General features: G+C 50.8%; 7 protein-coding genes across 7 annotated transcripts; 3 read left to right on the top strand and 4 right to left on the bottom strand.

The window, feature by feature from the left end:
- Positions 1 to 99: 99 nt before the first annotated feature.
- Positions 100 to 1,615, top strand: Pdw03_0936 (MpkA; the record flags this gene model as incomplete). Its single annotated transcript, XM_066099759.1, has 5 exons — positions 100 to 212; positions 284 to 416; positions 471 to 537; positions 599 to 913; positions 975 to 1,615. The coding sequence occupies 5 exons, from the start codon at positions 100 to 102 to the stop codon at positions 1,613 to 1,615; spliced, it is 1,269 nt and encodes a 422-aa protein (XP_065957486.1).
- A 1,695-nt stretch (positions 1,616 to 3,310) lies between these two features.
- Positions 3,311 to 5,500, bottom strand: Pdw03_0935 (metal homeostatis protein BSD2; the record flags this gene model as incomplete). Its single annotated transcript, XM_014679180.1, has 2 exons — positions 3,311 to 5,217; positions 5,350 to 5,500. 2 exons carry the CDS (start codon positions 5,498 to 5,500, stop codon positions 3,311 to 3,313), a joined length of 2,058 nt encoding a protein of 685 aa, XP_014534666.1.
- Positions 5,501 to 6,156: 656 nt separating this feature from the next.
- On the top strand, positions 6,157 to 6,669 carry Pdw03_0934 (uncharacterized protein; the record flags this gene model as incomplete). The annotated part of the gene is made up of 2 exons (XM_066099758.1): positions 6,157 to 6,394; positions 6,473 to 6,669. 2 exons carry the CDS (start codon positions 6,157 to 6,159, stop codon positions 6,667 to 6,669), a joined length of 435 nt encoding a protein of 144 aa, XP_065957485.1.
- A 472-nt stretch (positions 6,670 to 7,141) lies between these two features.
- On the bottom strand, positions 7,142 to 8,358 carry Pdw03_0933 (Metal homeostatis protein bsd2; the record flags this gene model as incomplete). The annotated part of the gene is made up of 3 exons (XM_014679178.1): positions 7,142 to 7,720; positions 7,786 to 8,250; positions 8,335 to 8,358. The coding sequence occupies 3 exons, from the start codon at positions 8,356 to 8,358 to the stop codon at positions 7,142 to 7,144; spliced, it is 1,068 nt and encodes a 355-aa protein (XP_014534664.1).
- A 262-nt stretch (positions 8,359 to 8,620) lies between these two features.
- Positions 8,621 to 9,073, top strand: Pdw03_0932 (Cytochrome B pre-mRNA-processing protein 6; the record flags this gene model as incomplete). The annotated part of the gene is made up of 2 exons (XM_066099757.1): positions 8,621 to 8,635; positions 8,732 to 9,073. 2 exons carry the CDS (start codon positions 8,621 to 8,623, stop codon positions 9,071 to 9,073), a joined length of 357 nt encoding a protein of 118 aa, XP_065957484.1.
- Positions 9,074 to 9,402: 329 nt separating this feature from the next.
- On the bottom strand, positions 9,403 to 11,092 carry Pdw03_0931 (3-oxoacid CoA-transferase, subunit B; the record flags this gene model as incomplete). The annotated part of the gene is made up of 3 exons (XM_014679177.2): positions 9,403 to 9,716; positions 9,771 to 10,950; positions 11,030 to 11,092. The coding sequence occupies 3 exons, from the start codon at positions 11,090 to 11,092 to the stop codon at positions 9,403 to 9,405; spliced, it is 1,557 nt and encodes a 518-aa protein (XP_014534663.2).
- Positions 11,093 to 11,959: 867 nt separating this feature from the next.
- On the bottom strand, positions 11,960 to 16,512 carry Pdw03_0930 (Peptidase C19, ubiquitin carboxyl-terminal hydrolase 2; the record flags this gene model as incomplete). The annotated part of the gene is made up of 12 exons (XM_066099756.1): positions 11,960 to 12,057; positions 12,132 to 12,581; positions 12,639 to 12,828; positions 12,893 to 13,313; positions 13,367 to 14,018; positions 14,078 to 14,615; positions 14,676 to 14,764; positions 14,822 to 15,216; positions 15,273 to 15,318; positions 15,372 to 15,579; positions 15,656 to 16,413; positions 16,491 to 16,512. 12 exons carry the CDS (start codon positions 16,510 to 16,512, stop codon positions 11,960 to 11,962), a joined length of 3,867 nt encoding a protein of 1,288 aa, XP_065957483.1.
- Between the last annotated feature and the right edge of the window lie 387 nt (positions 16,513 to 16,899).

Raw genomic sequence — 16,899 nt, 5'->3', positions numbered from 1 at the left:
TTTTTTAAGACTCTGGACCTTCGTTTATTCAATTTTTTTTTCTCTCATCGCCTTGCCTTCCCTCTAACATTCTACGACTCTACGACGCGACAACTCGCCATGGCTGATTTACAAGGTCGCAAGGTCTTCAAGGTTTTCAACCAGGACTTTATCGTGAGCGAGCAATACAATGTAACAAAGGAGCTTGGCCAGGGAGCCTATGGTATCGTGTGGTAGGTATCCCAGACAGCAAGTGTGGACACTGGCGGACACTGGAGATACACATGTGCTGACCAGTCCCAAGCGCCGCAACCAACGTCCAGACCGGCGAGGGCGTCGCCGTCAAGAAGGTCACCAATGTCTTCAGCAAGAAGATCCTGGCCAAGCGGGCTTTGCGAGAGATCAAGCTGCTCCAGCATTTCCGTGGCCATCGCAATGTAGGCCGCAGATCATCCTTATCGATGCCTACACCCGCTAACGCAGCCCTCCAGATCACATGTCTGTACGATATGGATATTCCCCGACCGGACAACTTTAACGAAACATATCTCTATGAGGGTAGGTGCCGTTCTGAAATTTTTTTTGCGTTAAAATAGAGCCGGACTGATAATCCTGCCAGAGTTGATGGAATGTGACCTGGCTGCTATCATCCGCTCCGGCCAGCCGTTGACCGATGCCCACTTCCAATCTTTCATCTACCAGATCCTCTGTGGTCTCAAGTACATCCACTCGGCCAACGTCCTGCATCGTGATCTCAAACCCGGTAACCTGCTGGTCAATGCCGACTGCGAACTCAAGATTTGTGACTTTGGCCTGGCTCGTGGTTTCTCCATTGATCCAGAGGAGAATGCAGGCTACATGACCGAGTACGTCGCAACCAGATGGTACCGTGCGCCCGAGATCATGTTGAGCTTCCAGAGTTATACCAAAGCAAGTACGTAATACCACACCGCAATTTGCCACCCAAGCAGGCCCCGCTAACCCCACATCTACAGTTGACGTCTGGTCCGTTGGCTGCATCCTTGCCGAGCTCCTCGGCGGCCGGCCCTTCTTCAAGGGTCGCGACTACGTCGACCAGCTGAACCAGATCCTGCACTACCTGGGCACACCGAACGAAGAAACCCTGGCACGCATTGGTTCCCCTCGCGCACAAGAATACGTGCGCAACTTGCCCTTCATGCCCAAGGTAGCCTTCAAGCAGCTGTTCCCTCAAGCCAACCCCGATGCGTTGGACCTGTTGGACCGCATGCTGGCATTCGATCCGTCGTCTCGTATCTCTGTCGAGGAGGCCCTCGAGCACCCCTACTTGCACATTTGGCACGACGCCTCCGACGAGCCAAACTGCCCCACGACCTTCGATTTCCACTTCGAGGTTGTTGACGAAGTCCCCGACATGCGTAAGATGATCCTCGACGAGGTCATCCGCTTCCGTGCGACCGTCCGCCAGCAATCGCAGGCCCACGCCGCCCAGCAGCAGCAGATCGCTCAGCAGACTAACATCCCCATTCCGGATAACCAACAGGGTCCTTGGAAGACCGAGGATCCTAGACCTCAGGAGGCTACCGCTGGCGGTGGCTACAACCCTAATGACTTGGAATCCTCGCTGCAGCGCGGCATGGACGTGCATCACAGTTGATACCTTTTTTTTCTTTCTGGCTTTCTTCTCGGCTTGTTGGTTGTTCGGTGTGTTGAATTCGATGTCTTCTATCGCGCCCTCCATGTTCATCTAATTTAGCCAAGAGATACCTTCAGAGAAACCCCCCCCCCCCCCCCCCCCCCCCCAAAAAAAAGACTGGGACGATTTACATGTGGTTTTCTTTTCATTTTTCAAATTTTCCGTTTTTAACCCCAATCCCCATCTCGACCTTCGCATCCTCCTTTTTATCGTTCTATGGTCTGCGCTCTTACCCGATGTCATGCTTGGATTAAATCAGCGTTTCCTGTTATCCTTTGATGTGACTTTTGTATCCACGTCTGAATGTTTTGACTACTTCCCAAGAGGTGCTATTGGTGGTGGTTCCTGGCAGGATTAAATACTTGACATACTCTGCGTATTGCACCTCTTTCCATCAGATTCATCATTAGATAGATTTCCAATCAAGTCTCCCCCATCTCCAGGTCCCCTGCCTACAAGAATCCAATTCAAATAACGTAGCTCACACACATTGGCTTTCGTATTTGTTTCTTTCAGTCGATGAGGATTTGGCGGTACATCACTATCTGAGATGATACTAGCCCTCAATGCCTCTATCTCTAAGTTAAATGCCATGTTCGAGTTATCCTCTAGCTTTCAATCGCTAGAAGCCAGATATACAACATATAGTCAACCTGTGCCCCCGCGCGGGGTTTCCAGACAACGGGACTCGGCCACGTGTCTTGCTTGCCACGTGTCTTGCCACGTGCCTGCCGCCTGACGGCCACCAGATAGGCAGGTACGAAGGCGGTAATTTTCTGCCGAAGTGAGGTCCTACTGAACTGAACGTATAGATACATCGCCCTTCGGGGCATATGGCCAACCGAAAATATACAGAGAAGATTAGCATGGCCCCTGCACTAAGGATGACACGCATAATCAAAGAGCAGCTATCTTATTTTTTTTTCTTTCGAGATCTGATGTTGAGGATGTACTAATGTGGGTCTGCTAAACAAAGTATGATTGGTCCTCTGCTTTGGGGAGATCACGTGTTTGGTTCCAAGGGTTGGGTTTCGAATGACGTTGTCGGCGAATCCACTTTTTAATCTACCTGGATCAGACCTTCAGATCTACATTGTAGCTATGCAACCTATGTGCTCACTGCTATCCAACATGGGACGTGTGGTATCATCACCCTTCCCTCACGGTAGTAGTTGGAACTATAAACCATTACAACATACACTGCTAACTACCCGTGAAGATCCTGATGGATTGTGAAGAGAACAATAGCAGAGAAGTTCACACCAGCACTTTAAGGCCACAAGTAAATGCCGAAGGCATCCTGTGACTGAGAGACATACGTGTACCGGGGCTAGCATGACATGTTTGAATACATGACATGAGTAGGTGACGCAGTGGTGCGGCGCAAACGATCATGAGCAACACATTCCAAGCCAGGGAGCTATATATAGCAACAAGGCATACGGGAGACAAAATGATGATTGGACCAGGCGAATATGTAGACAAAGAAGTTAACAAGACAAAAAGAAATTCATGCATTCATATACAATACAATATTAGCGCAAAACTAACCGACCATAGTCGGCAGACGAGCCTCATAAAAAATCAAGCCAGAATGTTCAACCGCACGACCAAGACCACGACCAAGACAGGACTAGGCAAGATGACCATCTCTCATCAATAGTAGCCCCTCCACCAAACAGCCATACAAGCAGCAACAACCAGATCAAGCATTTTGATCCCCTCATCTTCAATAACCAACTTCCCCAATTTCGCACTCTTCCCCCTTAGCCCACCACCAGCAGGCTCCCTCGCAAGCGAGAGATCCAATCGATCATCGTCGGAATCATGATCCAGATCTCCACCACTACTATTACTCATACTGCGGCGTGAGTGGGGCCGAGAAGCGGGGTTGAACTGGCTCTGGCGCGCGAAGCGTTGCGCGCGCAAAGAAGTTCTGCGGAGGAGGCTTGAGGGGCTGAAGCTTGCGCGCGGGTCTGTGGGGGTTGAGGCGGGAAGAGGTGAGGCGTAGTTATTCGGGTTTAGGAGTTGGGAGAGGGAGTTGCGCTTTGCGGATGCGTTGCTGTTGTTGGAAGAGGATGGGTGGAGTGGTCCTCCATCGAGGCCGGAGTTGTTGTCGTCGCTTAGGTGGGGGAGGGACTGGGTTTGGAGTTGGCTTTGCGTGAAGGGGGAGAGGTGGTTTGGGTGGGGTTTATGGATTGCGTGGTGTGCGTGCGAGTGGAGATTTGCTGCTTGGAAAGGGGTATTGAAGCGGATCTCGGCGACGGTTACGGCGGGGGGGGCTTCTGTTTCGCCGTTGGAAGGGACGAAGCCGCCGGGTGTTGGGATCATGTGTTTGCATTTGAGGCTTCGGCCGTTCACGCTGTTTGTGAAGGTGCATGTGCCATTCCATGGAGAAGTGAAAGTGTAGTAGCCGCTTTTTAGCTTGGACGAGGACGAGCTCCCTTGGGTGTGGCCGTTGCTACCATCTGTAGCAATCGAGTCATCGAATGGCTTTGATACGCAGAGTTGACGACGGAACTTGCGTGGGCCGGTTGGCTGCTCCTTTGGTTGCTCGGTTGCTGGGGATTGGGAAATGGCAGAGCTGGGCAGGCGTCCAATTCCCGTCGGGAGATTGGCGGCCAGGCTGGATAATGAGGGTATCTCATTTGGGCCTGCGAACCTGTTGTATCCCGGCGTGGAAATCTCGATATCAACGGTGTTGCGGTCCATTCGTGGGGTCGAAATCGTTGCCACATTCCATTGAGTGCCGGACGCAGGATCACGTCGAATGAGCGTAATATGAAAGCCAGCATTGCTAGGAGGGTTGCCATATGTATTTCTTGGCCGGTTAGGAGATTCCCTGGAGCTTTCTAAGGGTAATCCAGTACAGTTAGGCGAAGAAAGAGGTTGCATTGGTGGTCTGGTAGAGTCAAGGCTGTGACGGCCAGCCGACAACGCCTCGTACTTTGCCTCATACTTTTCCCTCCAATTCTCTCCCCGAGTTTGCAATTGTTCGGCAAACGCGCTCCAACGGGAAGGACTTTTAGGCGGGTCCTCGCCTCCTGCAGAATTGGTCCATGACTCTTCACCGGGCGGTAAGGGAGGCAAAGGTCGTCGTGGGCTGCTGCTCTTACCACCCGATTCTACCGATATCCCTCCAGGCATGTAATTACTCGAAGGAGGCTGTGTGTTGGAATAGGCGACTGGAGTCCCAGAGAAAGATACATTCTCCGCCGTAACCTGCGGCATTGGAATTGGTCGTGGTGGCAGGGCCGGAGGAGCAGTAGCATCCTGTTGAGGTGGTGCCAGCAAAGGCACGGGATTGAGGTTCCCTCCCCCACCAACTGGTTTCCGGCGCACATTATTCAGTCGCGCGAACTCGCGTTGAGCTGGGTCCCCGACACCCGCTCTCTCGAGACGCTCCTTGTGCAACTGGGCCTGCTCTTCGCGCTCTGCCTCCACTTCCTGGAGCAGGGTATCATCTTCGGGAGTCGCAACATGGAGATAGTAAAGAGAGGCATTGATCGCCTCAGCGGAGACACTGGATTTCGTCGGTGGTTTAAGAGTTGAGAGGAAAATGTCTGCAAACACAACCGGCAGTCAGTTGTGGTTCATCTTCATTTGATTGTTAAAGCACAATAAGGCGCAAGTATGGGGATTTCAAGACTGATAGATGGAGAGCAGAGTGTCAAGGTAGTGGAATTGAATTATACCTTTGCTTCCTGGCACGCGCACAATGTAGAGAGATAGTGGTTCGTGCTTCTCGCGGGCGGGATTTCGTGGGTATGCGGGGGGATTCGATGCGATATTGGTGACCGTTGACAGTGAGCGTGCCTCTACAGGACTCTGAGGAACGGTAGACATTGCGGACAAGGCCGCGATCTACCCCACAAGAAACGCAGGTAAAATATCGAACGACAAAGATGTAAAGGTTGAAAGAGGAAAATAAACAATGGGGGCACTCGGTAGTGGGCGGAGTTGTCCTTCCGCCGGGGGAAGGGAATACCTGGTCTATTTCTGTTCGCTGTTCAAGTTTCTGTTCAGGTTTCTGTTCAGGTTTCTGTTCAGGTTTCTTTTCACCAGTGGGGTGAAGCTGCACAGGCCAGAAACAAGGGAACGCAATGGCAAAGAACAAGATTAGAGAGCTGCCTATCGTGGCGCAGTACGTAAACCCTTGGGCCTTGATTACGTTGGGATCTACTCCGTACCCTTCAACCATCTACACGTTGTCGCTGCAGATTATGCTGGGGCTAGAAATAGTCGCCAAATGCCTAAACAACGCCTATGACAGAAAAATTCACCTCATCTAAAATGAGAACTATGTTGGATACACCGGGCAGCAACCCAATTTCCTTCTCCAGGCCAATTGAAGCCCTACTTACCCCTAGTAATTATTTCCCGGCGCTAACGCCTGACGAGACAGCGGCCCAACTCTGTGTATACCTCTTCAGACCCGGCTCACGCGCTTTGGGAGCTCTGGAACGTCTTGTTTGCAACCGTGGCCAACTCTCCAACTTCGTATGACCCACCCTCAGCTCGCATTCCTCGACGCCCTCCACACACATCCCCCTCCCTTCCCAACGCAGCTCAACGTGCGCGTAGGATACAATGCCCGCAGCTACATCGCGGTCGACGGAAAGCTACAATTGCAGACACAGCTACAAATTACTGCGCAGTGGCGCGACGTGCATTATACCCTCGAGGCCTGGCGCGACTGGGACGGTATGCGTGATTCGGGTGCGAAGAGCTCTATCAGTAGTATGTTAAGTAGCAGCGGCGGCGAGCACTTTCTCCGCTTCTGCGTATTCTCGGCTGCGCTTCTGAAAGTGATTATAGGCATAGGCAGCGTGCATCCCATATGGGGTTTCTTTGCGTGTCGCGACTCGCTAGAACGTGATGGACCTCAGTTCCGTCCACTTAAAGCACATAGGATGTCGTCGGAGCAGCTGTGGATGTTGTTTGTCCGGGCAGCAACGACCTGGATGCGAGATGGGGGCTGGGCATTGTGGGCAGACTATGAGCCGCGGCACTAGGGGCTGGCGTTTGTTAACAGGACGGAACCGTGGCTGAAAAAGAATGGTCTGACGCGGGAGCGGTGGGTATTGTGAGGGCAGAGGCTGCGTGCTTGAAGCATAGAAATAATCTTGGACGAGGAAACTTAGGTGGTGGTTACAGAAGCTGCTGGTGTGGTTAGCGGAATTCTAAAAGAAGACTCGACTTGGGAGTGCTGGGCTTCCCACGATGTGCGCATCACAACTTATATTGTTGCTCATTGTTCATATGTTTGGTATCTCCAGAATAGCTACACGGCCAGAAATAAAAGTAGAAAGTCTGTTTAAAAAGGGGGGATAGAAAGAATGCAATCTGGAGGCAGTACTCCTGGGGGTGTCAATACAAAAAAAAAAAAAAAAAAAAGCTCCGTGCTGCAACGCCAGACATTTCCATGTCCATGTCCACGTCCCAAAAAAAAACACAACCAAGTGAAAATCCCATGTATAACCGATATTAGACAACAGTCTCGGACCGTTCACCTTCTGCAATGACTGGTACACCCAGACCACGATCCGGGCTCTGCAATACAAGCTGTTCATGACGTCGAGCCCGTAGGAAATCACTGACTGCACGGATTAAAATGAACCAACCAACAATCATGAGAATATATGAGATCCATTCACTGGTAGTGATGCCAGATATAGCGCCGTTCCCTCCACTGCCCCCGCCCTCACCAACTGAGTCGGGGTCGAAGTTGTGGCTGTTGGGATCAGGCGGAGGAACATAATCTGAGCTTCCAGGGTCGGAGCTTGAACTTTCGTTGCCACCTTTCATGTAGAAGCCGTACTGAACAAGAGTGAGACCGAGGCCCGCTCGGCTGCCATTCTTCGCGGCATGGGTGGTGTGAAGGAGATAAGTCAGCAAGAAGCCAACAAGCTGGAATGACATTGAGATCATGGCGTTCCAGACAAATGAGAAAACAGATCCAACAGGCAATCCGTCGACATAGACCTCGTCGGAAGAGATACCAGGAGCCACAATAGTGGTCTCCCAGTACGGTGGTGTCGCATCAGCGGCGGCTTCTTCGTATGACTAGATAACATCTCAGTACACAAGCCTCCCAGATAAATTAATTAGAACGCTAATAAACAACTTACAGGGGGAAGATCATCGTTCTTCTCGCCCCGTTCTGGCTTGGCGGCAAGATTGGCAAAAACTCCATCATTCGACGAGGAGATCTGCCGACTCCCCCCAGAGCCCGGTTGCGTGAAATTTGGTAGCATTGTTGAGCGCCTGAGAAGCCCTGGTTGAACCTCTGCATCGATACTCGACTCCGACGAGGACGCCGTGGCGGTATGGCCATTATCCTGGGGAGCCCGGAAGTCGGGGTCGGCTCGCATCAAGCGCTGCCTGTCATCCGGTTCATTATCATCGTCGGACTCGTCTTCGTCCCCAAAAGCATCGGCCAGCGTCTGTTCATCATCGTTGTGCAATAGCCGCCTCGACGATGGTGACGACGAGCGGGACCCGGAACGGAACGAGGAAGGCGAGGAGGCGTTGTGTCGGGGTCGCGCGTTCAGCGGATAGGAATGTGGTCCTTCCTCTTCGTCGTGGGCATTCACCTATAAATGTGATGGTTAGTTCTTGTCGAGGGATCCCATCCGGGCGGGCTTGTTCTGATAGGGGATCAGCGGGGGATTGCGTACCCGTGAATAACGCTGCGAGCTCATGGCGAGCTGAGCGGGAAGCAACCCTGAAAAGAATCAGAAAGTAAATTGAGACTGAAACAACTTGGATTGGAAAGCAAAGATGTTTATAACAAGAGCACAAGGGGAGGGAAAATGTCGGGGTTGATGAGAAGGCAACAGGAATGGATGTGGCTGAGGATGCCTGATGCATCAGGCTAAATTAGACGTTCCCGTCTTTGCCTCAGCTTTCAAGGGAAGATCCTTCCCCTATACCACAATTATCTTGTGAAATCTCTTATCCACCATGGCTAAAACACCTGTAAGTCTCTACTCCAACCTCTGAATTATCCCACCCAACACCATCAACAAGCTTCCCAATCTTTAATCCCAAACACTTTCCTAACAAGCAGTCTAGACCCTTAGCCCGCGCTCCCTTCAAAGCCGCCTCACCCACGTCCTCAAGCACTGGCCCTCGGACGCAGTGCGCCCAGCCTCAGTCTCCGTCCAATCCTACATTCAATCCCGTCTTCAAACAGCAAACAAGTCTAGTCCAATCTCCGAGTCCTCCGTCAATGCACTTGAGTCGCTGCTGAACAACCGCTACGCGCGCAAATATCCCATGCCGGAGAAGCTGCGCCGACCGGCCAGTAACCCAGACCACTATGACAATGTTGTACGTGAGTTTGCGGAGGCGCCGAATCGTGATTGGTTTGGCCGGGTAAAAAAGAGGTTGGCCGGTATTATCCGCTTGACGTGATGCTTTTATTCTTGCTGGATGTATAGACTTTTGGTTTTTTGACATTGGAAAACCTGGGAAATCTTGATTTATCAGTGTCTCACTAGATTTGGGTCAGTATTATGGGGTTTCATTTGATGGGTTTCATGACTTGTTCCAATACCTTGTTATCCTTTTTTTGTTTATTGTATTCCTACGTTATTTTCTTCTCCAATTTACGAGATTTGTCAAGAGTGATGTTCTTCTTGATGCACATCCAGGATATGTCCATGGGAATAAATTTTGAAACAAGCTAACTCCTAATTGCTATCTACAAAACGCTTGAAGATTCATACAGTTTGCATCCAACTTTAAAGCATGGGCTTCAGGTCATCGGAGACCTTGAAGGGCGCATCGGTCTTAGCCTGGACCTCCTCGACAGTGACACCGTCGGCAATCTCAACAAGAGTCAGGCCGTGGGAGAAGTCAACGTCGAAGACGCAGAGGTCAGTGATGATACGGCTGACGCAGGCAGGGCCAGTCAGAGGGAACTCGCAGTTCTTGACAATCTTGGCGTTACCCTTCTTGTCGGTGTGTTCCATGGTCACGACGACCTTGGTGGCGGATGGGTTGGAGACCAAGTCCATAGCACCACCGAAGCCCTTGATCTTACCGGGGAGCATCCCTGCAAAAATTGTAAGTTGAATGCCTAAAACGGAGGAAGCGTGGGAAAACGTACAGTTGGCCAAGTCACCCTTGGCGCTGACCTGCATAGCACCGAGGATGGTCAGGTCGATACGGCCGGAGCGGATCATGCCAAAGGATTCGTCGCTACCAAAGCAGCTGGCACCGGGCTTGAGAGTGACAGTCTCCTTGCCCGCGTTGATAAGATCAGCGTCCTCCTCACCCTGCTTGGGGTAAGGGCCGAGGCCGAGAATACCGTTCTCAGACTGTAGCGTCACCTCGACGGAGGGGTCGACAAAGCTGGGAGCAAGCATGGGCATACCGATGCCGAGGTTGGCGTACATACCGTTCTTGAACTCCTTAGCAGCACGGCGGACGATACGCTCGCGCTTGTTGGCAGTATCACCCTTACCGAGAGCAGAGGTGTCAGCACCCTCCTCTTTGGCGAAGGTGAACTTCTCGATCTGCTTGGGAGTGGTGCTCTGGATAACACGCTTGACGTAGATACCGGGCAGATGGACGGCAGCGGGATCAATCTCGCCGGGCTCCACGATGTGCTCGGCCTCGACGATGGTCATCTTGGCGTTACGGCCCATGGCACCGTTGAAGTTGGCGGCCGCGTAGCGGAACTGGCAGTTACCAAGCTTGTCGGCCTTCCAGGCCTTGACGAAAGCGTAGTCACCCTTAATCGACTCCTCCATGACGTAGCTCTTGCCGTCAAACACCTTGGTATCGCGCGGCTCGCTGAACTTGGCGACGGTGCCGTCGGCGTTGTGTCGCAGAGGCACCTCACCGGTCTGCACCACGGTACCGAAGGCGGCGGGTGTGTAGAACGCGGGGATTCCCGCACCGCCGGAACGGCACCGCTCAGCGAGGGTTCCCTGGGGAGTGAGCTCTAACTCAATCTCACCAGTGAGGTACATGCGCTCGAAGGTCTTGTTCTCACCGACGTAAGAAGCAATCATCTTCTTGATCTGCTTGGACTGGAGGAGCAGACCGAGACCAGCTCCGTCCACACCGGCGTTGTTACTGGCCACGGTCAGGCCAGTGATGGAGGGGTTCTTCAGAACGGCGTTGATCAGCGAGTCAGGTACACCAGACAACCCGAATCCACCAGCGAGCAGAGTCGAGTTGGACTTCATGTCCTTGACCGCTGCTTCGGCGGAAGGGTACACCTTGTTGATCTCACTTCGGCGGACGCTGCTGGAGAATGCGCGGGCCATGAAACGTTGGTGCTGGTTAAAGGCAAGGCATGTTAGTCTTCGCGACTCGAAGAGCGCTGTGGGCGATGTGGGCGATGGGCAAATTAATTACCTGGGCTGGATTGGCTGAGAACTGACGCGCAAAGCGCAGACATGTTGCAACCTGAGAAGGCATAGCGAATGACTTCCAAATGAGAAATTGGATATCAGTATTATGAAAATCCCAAGTGCACAGCAACTTGCAAAAGACCCAGCGCCTGCGGCAGCGGCAATAGCCACTTCTTATATTCCCGCACGGCAGTGAGAGCGGAATCATTCCCGAGTGATATTCGTTTCCCCGGAAATGTGGATTCCCGGCTCTCTCCCGCCTACTACAATTGCCCTGATCTCAATGCTTTTAACCCCGGAGCCCCTGAAACTAGGTAGCTAACTATTAGAAATGCCCCAGACTAAGCACCGTCAACTTCTACATTTGTTTCATTCTTCTTTTTGGCTTTTTGCTTCTCACTACCTTCAAAATCCTCCTAGGCGGATTCACTCTCTCTTCTTGCCGCTGCCGAAATCCACAGCCGATCCGTATCCGATTCCCGCGGCTGGCCCAGGTGGGAAATCGGAAGTGCTGAGTCAGCACATGGTCACCTGATATACTTGTGGTAACGAAGTACAGTGACTCCGCAAGAGTGTCAACACCCCTTCTACTACCGCCCTCCTGATTCATCATACGGCCTCTTCAAACAGAGACCGTCTTTTCTCCCTTAGCCTTTTATCGGTAGATGTTAAGCCGGCAGAAATTAGGGTGTCAATGCTTTTACGTAGTGACCGTAGGTGGCTTCAAAGGTCAAACATGGGAGAAAAGATCAATTGCAACTATCTTAACTCTACACATACTCCATGGTATCTTCAGCGTATGTACATGCTGGATAACAAAAAAACATTTCACACCTCGCAATGCAGTAGTATCCACGTGCAGACATAAGAGAATCGGGAAATCATGCAATCATGCAATCATGCTGCCCAGGTGGGTGCCATACAGTGTGAGTGATTAGGTCGGACGGGTTGTTTTCACTTCATCAACACTCTTGCGTTTCAGAGGGTTGACAGTTTCCGCATCGACGGGCGTGACATTGCAATCTACCAATACTGCTCCAAGTCAGTCGCAGGACGAGGACGAGGCCATGTGGTGGTCTCCGCTTCGGATTCTGTGTTTCCCGTACCTGGAGTACTATTGATGGCCGACGCTTCCTCATATGACGGAGGCTCCATGTTCACATCTGGCGCAGGGCTGGTGGGCTGAACACCCTCCATGGCCATGGCTGGTTCTGAATCGGCAACATTGGGCTCGTCTTCGGATACCTCACGGCAGACTGGGTTTGCCAGACGGTCTTTCATGCCATCATTGACATAAACAAGGAAATACGGGGTCGGGGGATTGCTGGTCGAGTCGTTCTTGAAGATCTCATCCACGTTCTGGACCTCTGTGACATACTCGTCATTGTATTTGCGCCATATCTCCTTGTCAAAGTCGAAGATGTAGATGTAGTAATGACCGAATGAGACCGACCCATGATGCACAAAGACGGCGTACAGTCGATATGGGAGGTTCTTGAAACCAGCAAATTGGCTGGAAATCAAGGTCTGTGTATCCTTGATTTCTTGGTCAACAGCTATAAAATGAGTCAACATGTCTGTTTCCAGTGAGCCCGTAAGCTGAGGACTCTTACCTTGCAGATCGGTCTCTGCCTTGTGGGAAAGGGATTCAAGTTTGTCTAGTAGCTCAGTGCCAGCCACAGCAGTCATTGAATCAAATCCGACTTCAGCTCCGGGTTCAGTCTCGTTTTCAATGGAGTTCACATCTTGTAGTGCAGTTTTAACTCTACGGAACAATGTTGCCATGTCAACGCCGACACCCTCCTGCAGAAAGGAAAAAAGGTTAGCTATATGGATCTGGAACACTTTCGCTGAGAAGATTCGATACCTTCGTCCTGAGAAGCTCTTCTCGGCGAGCCTCAAGCCTCTTCAAAGACGCCTTCCACTCCCAACATTGATTTCGTCGATCTACAACATCCGGATTCTTGGTGTCCATGTATCGGTCCATGTAAATAGTTTCAAGCAACCCAAGATGGTTTGTAGATTTGAACGAGCATTTCTTCACAGTATCAAATTGAACCCGTTGCACTTGAATCTGGAGCACGGGCGGCAGCTGGCTGATGGAAGCGAATTGCTCAGCCACAGAGTTGTCCACACTAATATTTTGGATGTCAAATGCCCCATCGATGGCATCGTAGATATTTCGAGATCCATGAGCAACATCAACTTTGATGTCACACCACCGTTCGTCCTTCGAGCGTGTGCCATTTTCGGTGGAGATGTAAGAGCGGCTTTGACCGTAGAACAAGCTAATGATAATGGTTAGCATAGCTAGAGTATTCAAAGGTTGCTCATAATTTACTCTTTGATCTGGTCAAGCTGTTCACCGTCCCTGCCAATGCCTCGAGGCTTGATCGCGCATTGGCTCTGGAAGAGAACATTGTTGATGACTTCTGTAACATCCTGCTGGGCACCGATTTCAACCTCTTCCTTCAGTTGCTTTTCCCTATCGACTCGCGAGAAGTTGCGAGGAGGGACGGGCGGCGGGACGTTGGCCGAAACACTGTCGTCTGTGTCGATATTCATGTCCTGAGGAGATCCTGCCTCTGCTTGATCTGACAATTGGTCCAAGTCAGGAGGATTGTTCTCCTTGTCTTCAACAAAAAGCCCAGTTGCGTCGTTCATGCTATCATCCGAGACCAATGTTGTATCGCTGCCATGATCGCTGTCGGTCGAACTTTGAATAGGGACGGGATCAGCTTGGCTTGAATTTGGAACTGACTCCATCCGACCTCCGAGAAGAGACTGTGGGGGTCCAAGAGGTCCCAGAACAGGAACACCTTCAATATCGCCAAGCATCTCAGATTTAGCAGCCGTGATTGTTGATCGACGACGAATTGCTGCCTCGTTGCTTGGGCTAATCAAGGTCAACCGAGCAAGTTCCTGGCCGGGAGTTACCGAGATTTGGGACGAAGTGATCATGCTACGGAACAGAATCTGGAGCTCACTAAGGACTGCAAACGAAAGGGTCAGTTTGGGAGAGATAGCCATCGGAATCAACGAAGGAACTTACATCGCTGAGATCGCTCGACCTCCTTCTTCGACACTTTTCGCGAGCCCACTTGTTTTCTTGCGAGGTTTTCCTCGTCATTAAGATCCATTTGGAATCGTTCATAGTCCAGGACCAACTCACGGAAAGGACGGATAGAGAAATAGAACTGCAACAGGCTATTAAGATAGCATGTATTGCCGATATTTTGTAGTCCGACTGGCCAATCCCGCATGCTTCTACCAGGCCCGTTGGAGATACCTGCCACACTCCTCAGCGTAGAGCTGTCCAGTCGTTTGGCAATAATTGTGAGAGCCTGATTGTATCTCTCGGCATCCCCGGGGTTTTCATCAATGCAGATTGTATATGCGGCTATGATTGCGCCATCATCGACAGTTTGATCGGGGATTTGGAGTAGACGATAGGCATCACCAATGTCCATTTCACCAGCGATCATCTCTCCAGTATTGACGAAATGGTTCAATGCGACCGATTTGCGAGACTCGGCAATGAGTGCCACGGCGCGTTTCGCAAGTTCTTTGGTAAGCGGACTGTCATTGACCTAATTAATAACAAGGTTAGCTTGCGTCCCACCCACAAATGAAGCATTCGGAAAACACGCCTTTGCGGTGTACATAGTCATAACAAAATCATCAGGAGTCTGATCCTCGACCCCCAAGAAGACATTCGCTTGTTCAACAGTAGAAACACCTGTTCTCGAAATTAGCACGCATTCCATTTTGAACACAAATGACTGGATCAACGCACGGTCTTCTGATGCCGCCTTGATACGCGTGCTTCCCCTAGAGTCACCAATCCGCCACAATTGCTGACGCGCTTCGGCATCTTTCGTTGTAGAGCTAAGAAATGCATAGAATTTGCCAATGATGCTATCCTCGGTGAGGTTTGGATCATCAAATTGGAGATTAAAGTATTGATATGCGCTGACGACATCCTCAACAGCATACTTTCCTTGCTCATAAGCTGTCTGGACAGCTATGTCAATTACCTCCTTGTCTTGGCCACCACGCAGACAGCCGATAGCCTTGAGAGCAGACAAGTATATCGGGGTCCTACCAGAATCGGCAAAGACCTGTCGATTGTATGCTTCGACCACGGCTGATGAGGACATATCCTCCATCACTCCCAGGTCTTCGTAGAAACTAAAGACGCATTTGTTAGATCCAACTCTATCTATTAGATGTTAGGGTGTACAAACGGAGCATGAGCCATCTCAAATTCCTGGTAACGCATAGCTGTCGGATCTGGAGCAGAAATTAGTTGAGATTTCCTAGGGTGTAAAGCACAATATACGAACAATTTTGGGCTTCTAGAGCGCATGAAACAACGGGGATGGCGGAGGAAGGAAGATCGGGAATCTGGGATCCTTTTCTTTCTGAGGCCGATCTGAGATGTATCAGGACTAGCAATTCATGCAGCAGGTCATCGAGAAAGAGACTCAATGTGTCTTGGTAAGGTTTCTCGGGATTTGAAGTCGGTTTAGGCGGGTGCCATGCCCCGGTCTCCTGAGTCGATTCGTCAGCGACACAAGACAAATGACACCAGTGGACGACTTGGGAAAACGATCCAGCATTTACAAACCTTGTTGTACGTGAACTCTAGAAACTCAAGTAATTCTTTACAAGCTGCACCTTCCACGCCGAAAGATTGCATGAACCTCTTGTTGACGGAGGAGATGGGCTTGCTGCGTTGTGGATTTCGTAGGGCATTGGTAATGTACAGGCGCATATTATCCAATACATTGATCGGCTGCGGATCACCCATGCCTTCCATGGACTCAGGATACGCTGCTTTGGCCCCTTCGGCTCGTTTCTGCAACAACTCTTTATCGGTCATCAAGCGGATGAATTCCAGGCTCAGAATCGGAGAAAGAATCCTCAAAGAAACCATAGCTGAGCATGAGATGTAGGAACATTGGTAGTGGTACGTCTCCGCAACCTGCCCTTTGGGAGTTTCTTCGGGCAACGCAAGGCCATTCTTCTGCCGTCCTGATTTGTAGACCAAATGATGCAAGTGTTTCCCCTGGTTCTGACCAAGTGCGCTCATGTGGCTGATGTAGTTGACTACCACCTGAAGATGATAACGGCATTTTATGCATATGGCTGAGACCTTGGACGATGTGCCAGGCCGTCTCCGGTGCTCTGGCTCTGACATGAATGTTTGGTCATCTTTCAAGACGTATCGGTGTCGACATGCTTCCGGTGATATGAATCCAAGTGGGCCATTGTAGCCTTCTGGGTAAATGGGCGGAGTTTCCGAGAGGAGATTACGGCCTGTGTCTGGATCGTGCGCTGGATCATACAGCTGGACATCGTGAATCAGACGCGGCGCTGTCTTCCCTGCATGATTGATAGAAAATATGGTAAGCTTTGCTCAAATTGAATTCCATATTTGCTGATCTAGACTGTCGCCTTACCGGCCCTCTGTACAGACGCCATGAAGTACAGTGTTCGGGCCTGAAGGCCTCACACAGTTCGGATCTTCGTCTTGATGCTATGGGAGATATGGTTCTCCTAAAGGGTTTATTCTCATTGAAGGTCACAAAAGCGCACAATGTAACAGATCAGCTGTGATAACAATATGGTCAAATGATGAAATCGCCACTGTATGCGGAGAGACAGCGGGGAGCCCACTGCACTTAGCAGCAAGCAGTGGCAAGCTTTGGAACTCTCTCCTCAACAAGATGCACAATTTTGAGATCAAGATTCACTCTTATAAAACAGCAAGCAGTGTGCAAGAAGATTCTCAAAAAGAACAAATGAAACAAAGGGTTCGATGTGAAAGAAGCATCAATATCATCATGTAGAGCTCCGTTGGAATGGCGG

This window comes from Penicillium digitatum, chromosome 4 (assembly GCF_016767815.1).
Source record: "Penicillium digitatum chromosome 4, complete sequence".
Lineage (NCBI taxonomy): Eukaryota > Fungi > Ascomycota > Eurotiomycetes > Eurotiales > Aspergillaceae > Penicillium > Penicillium digitatum.
Note: the sequence above shows the minus strand (reverse complement) of the source record. Positions and strands in the feature narration are given on the sequence as shown.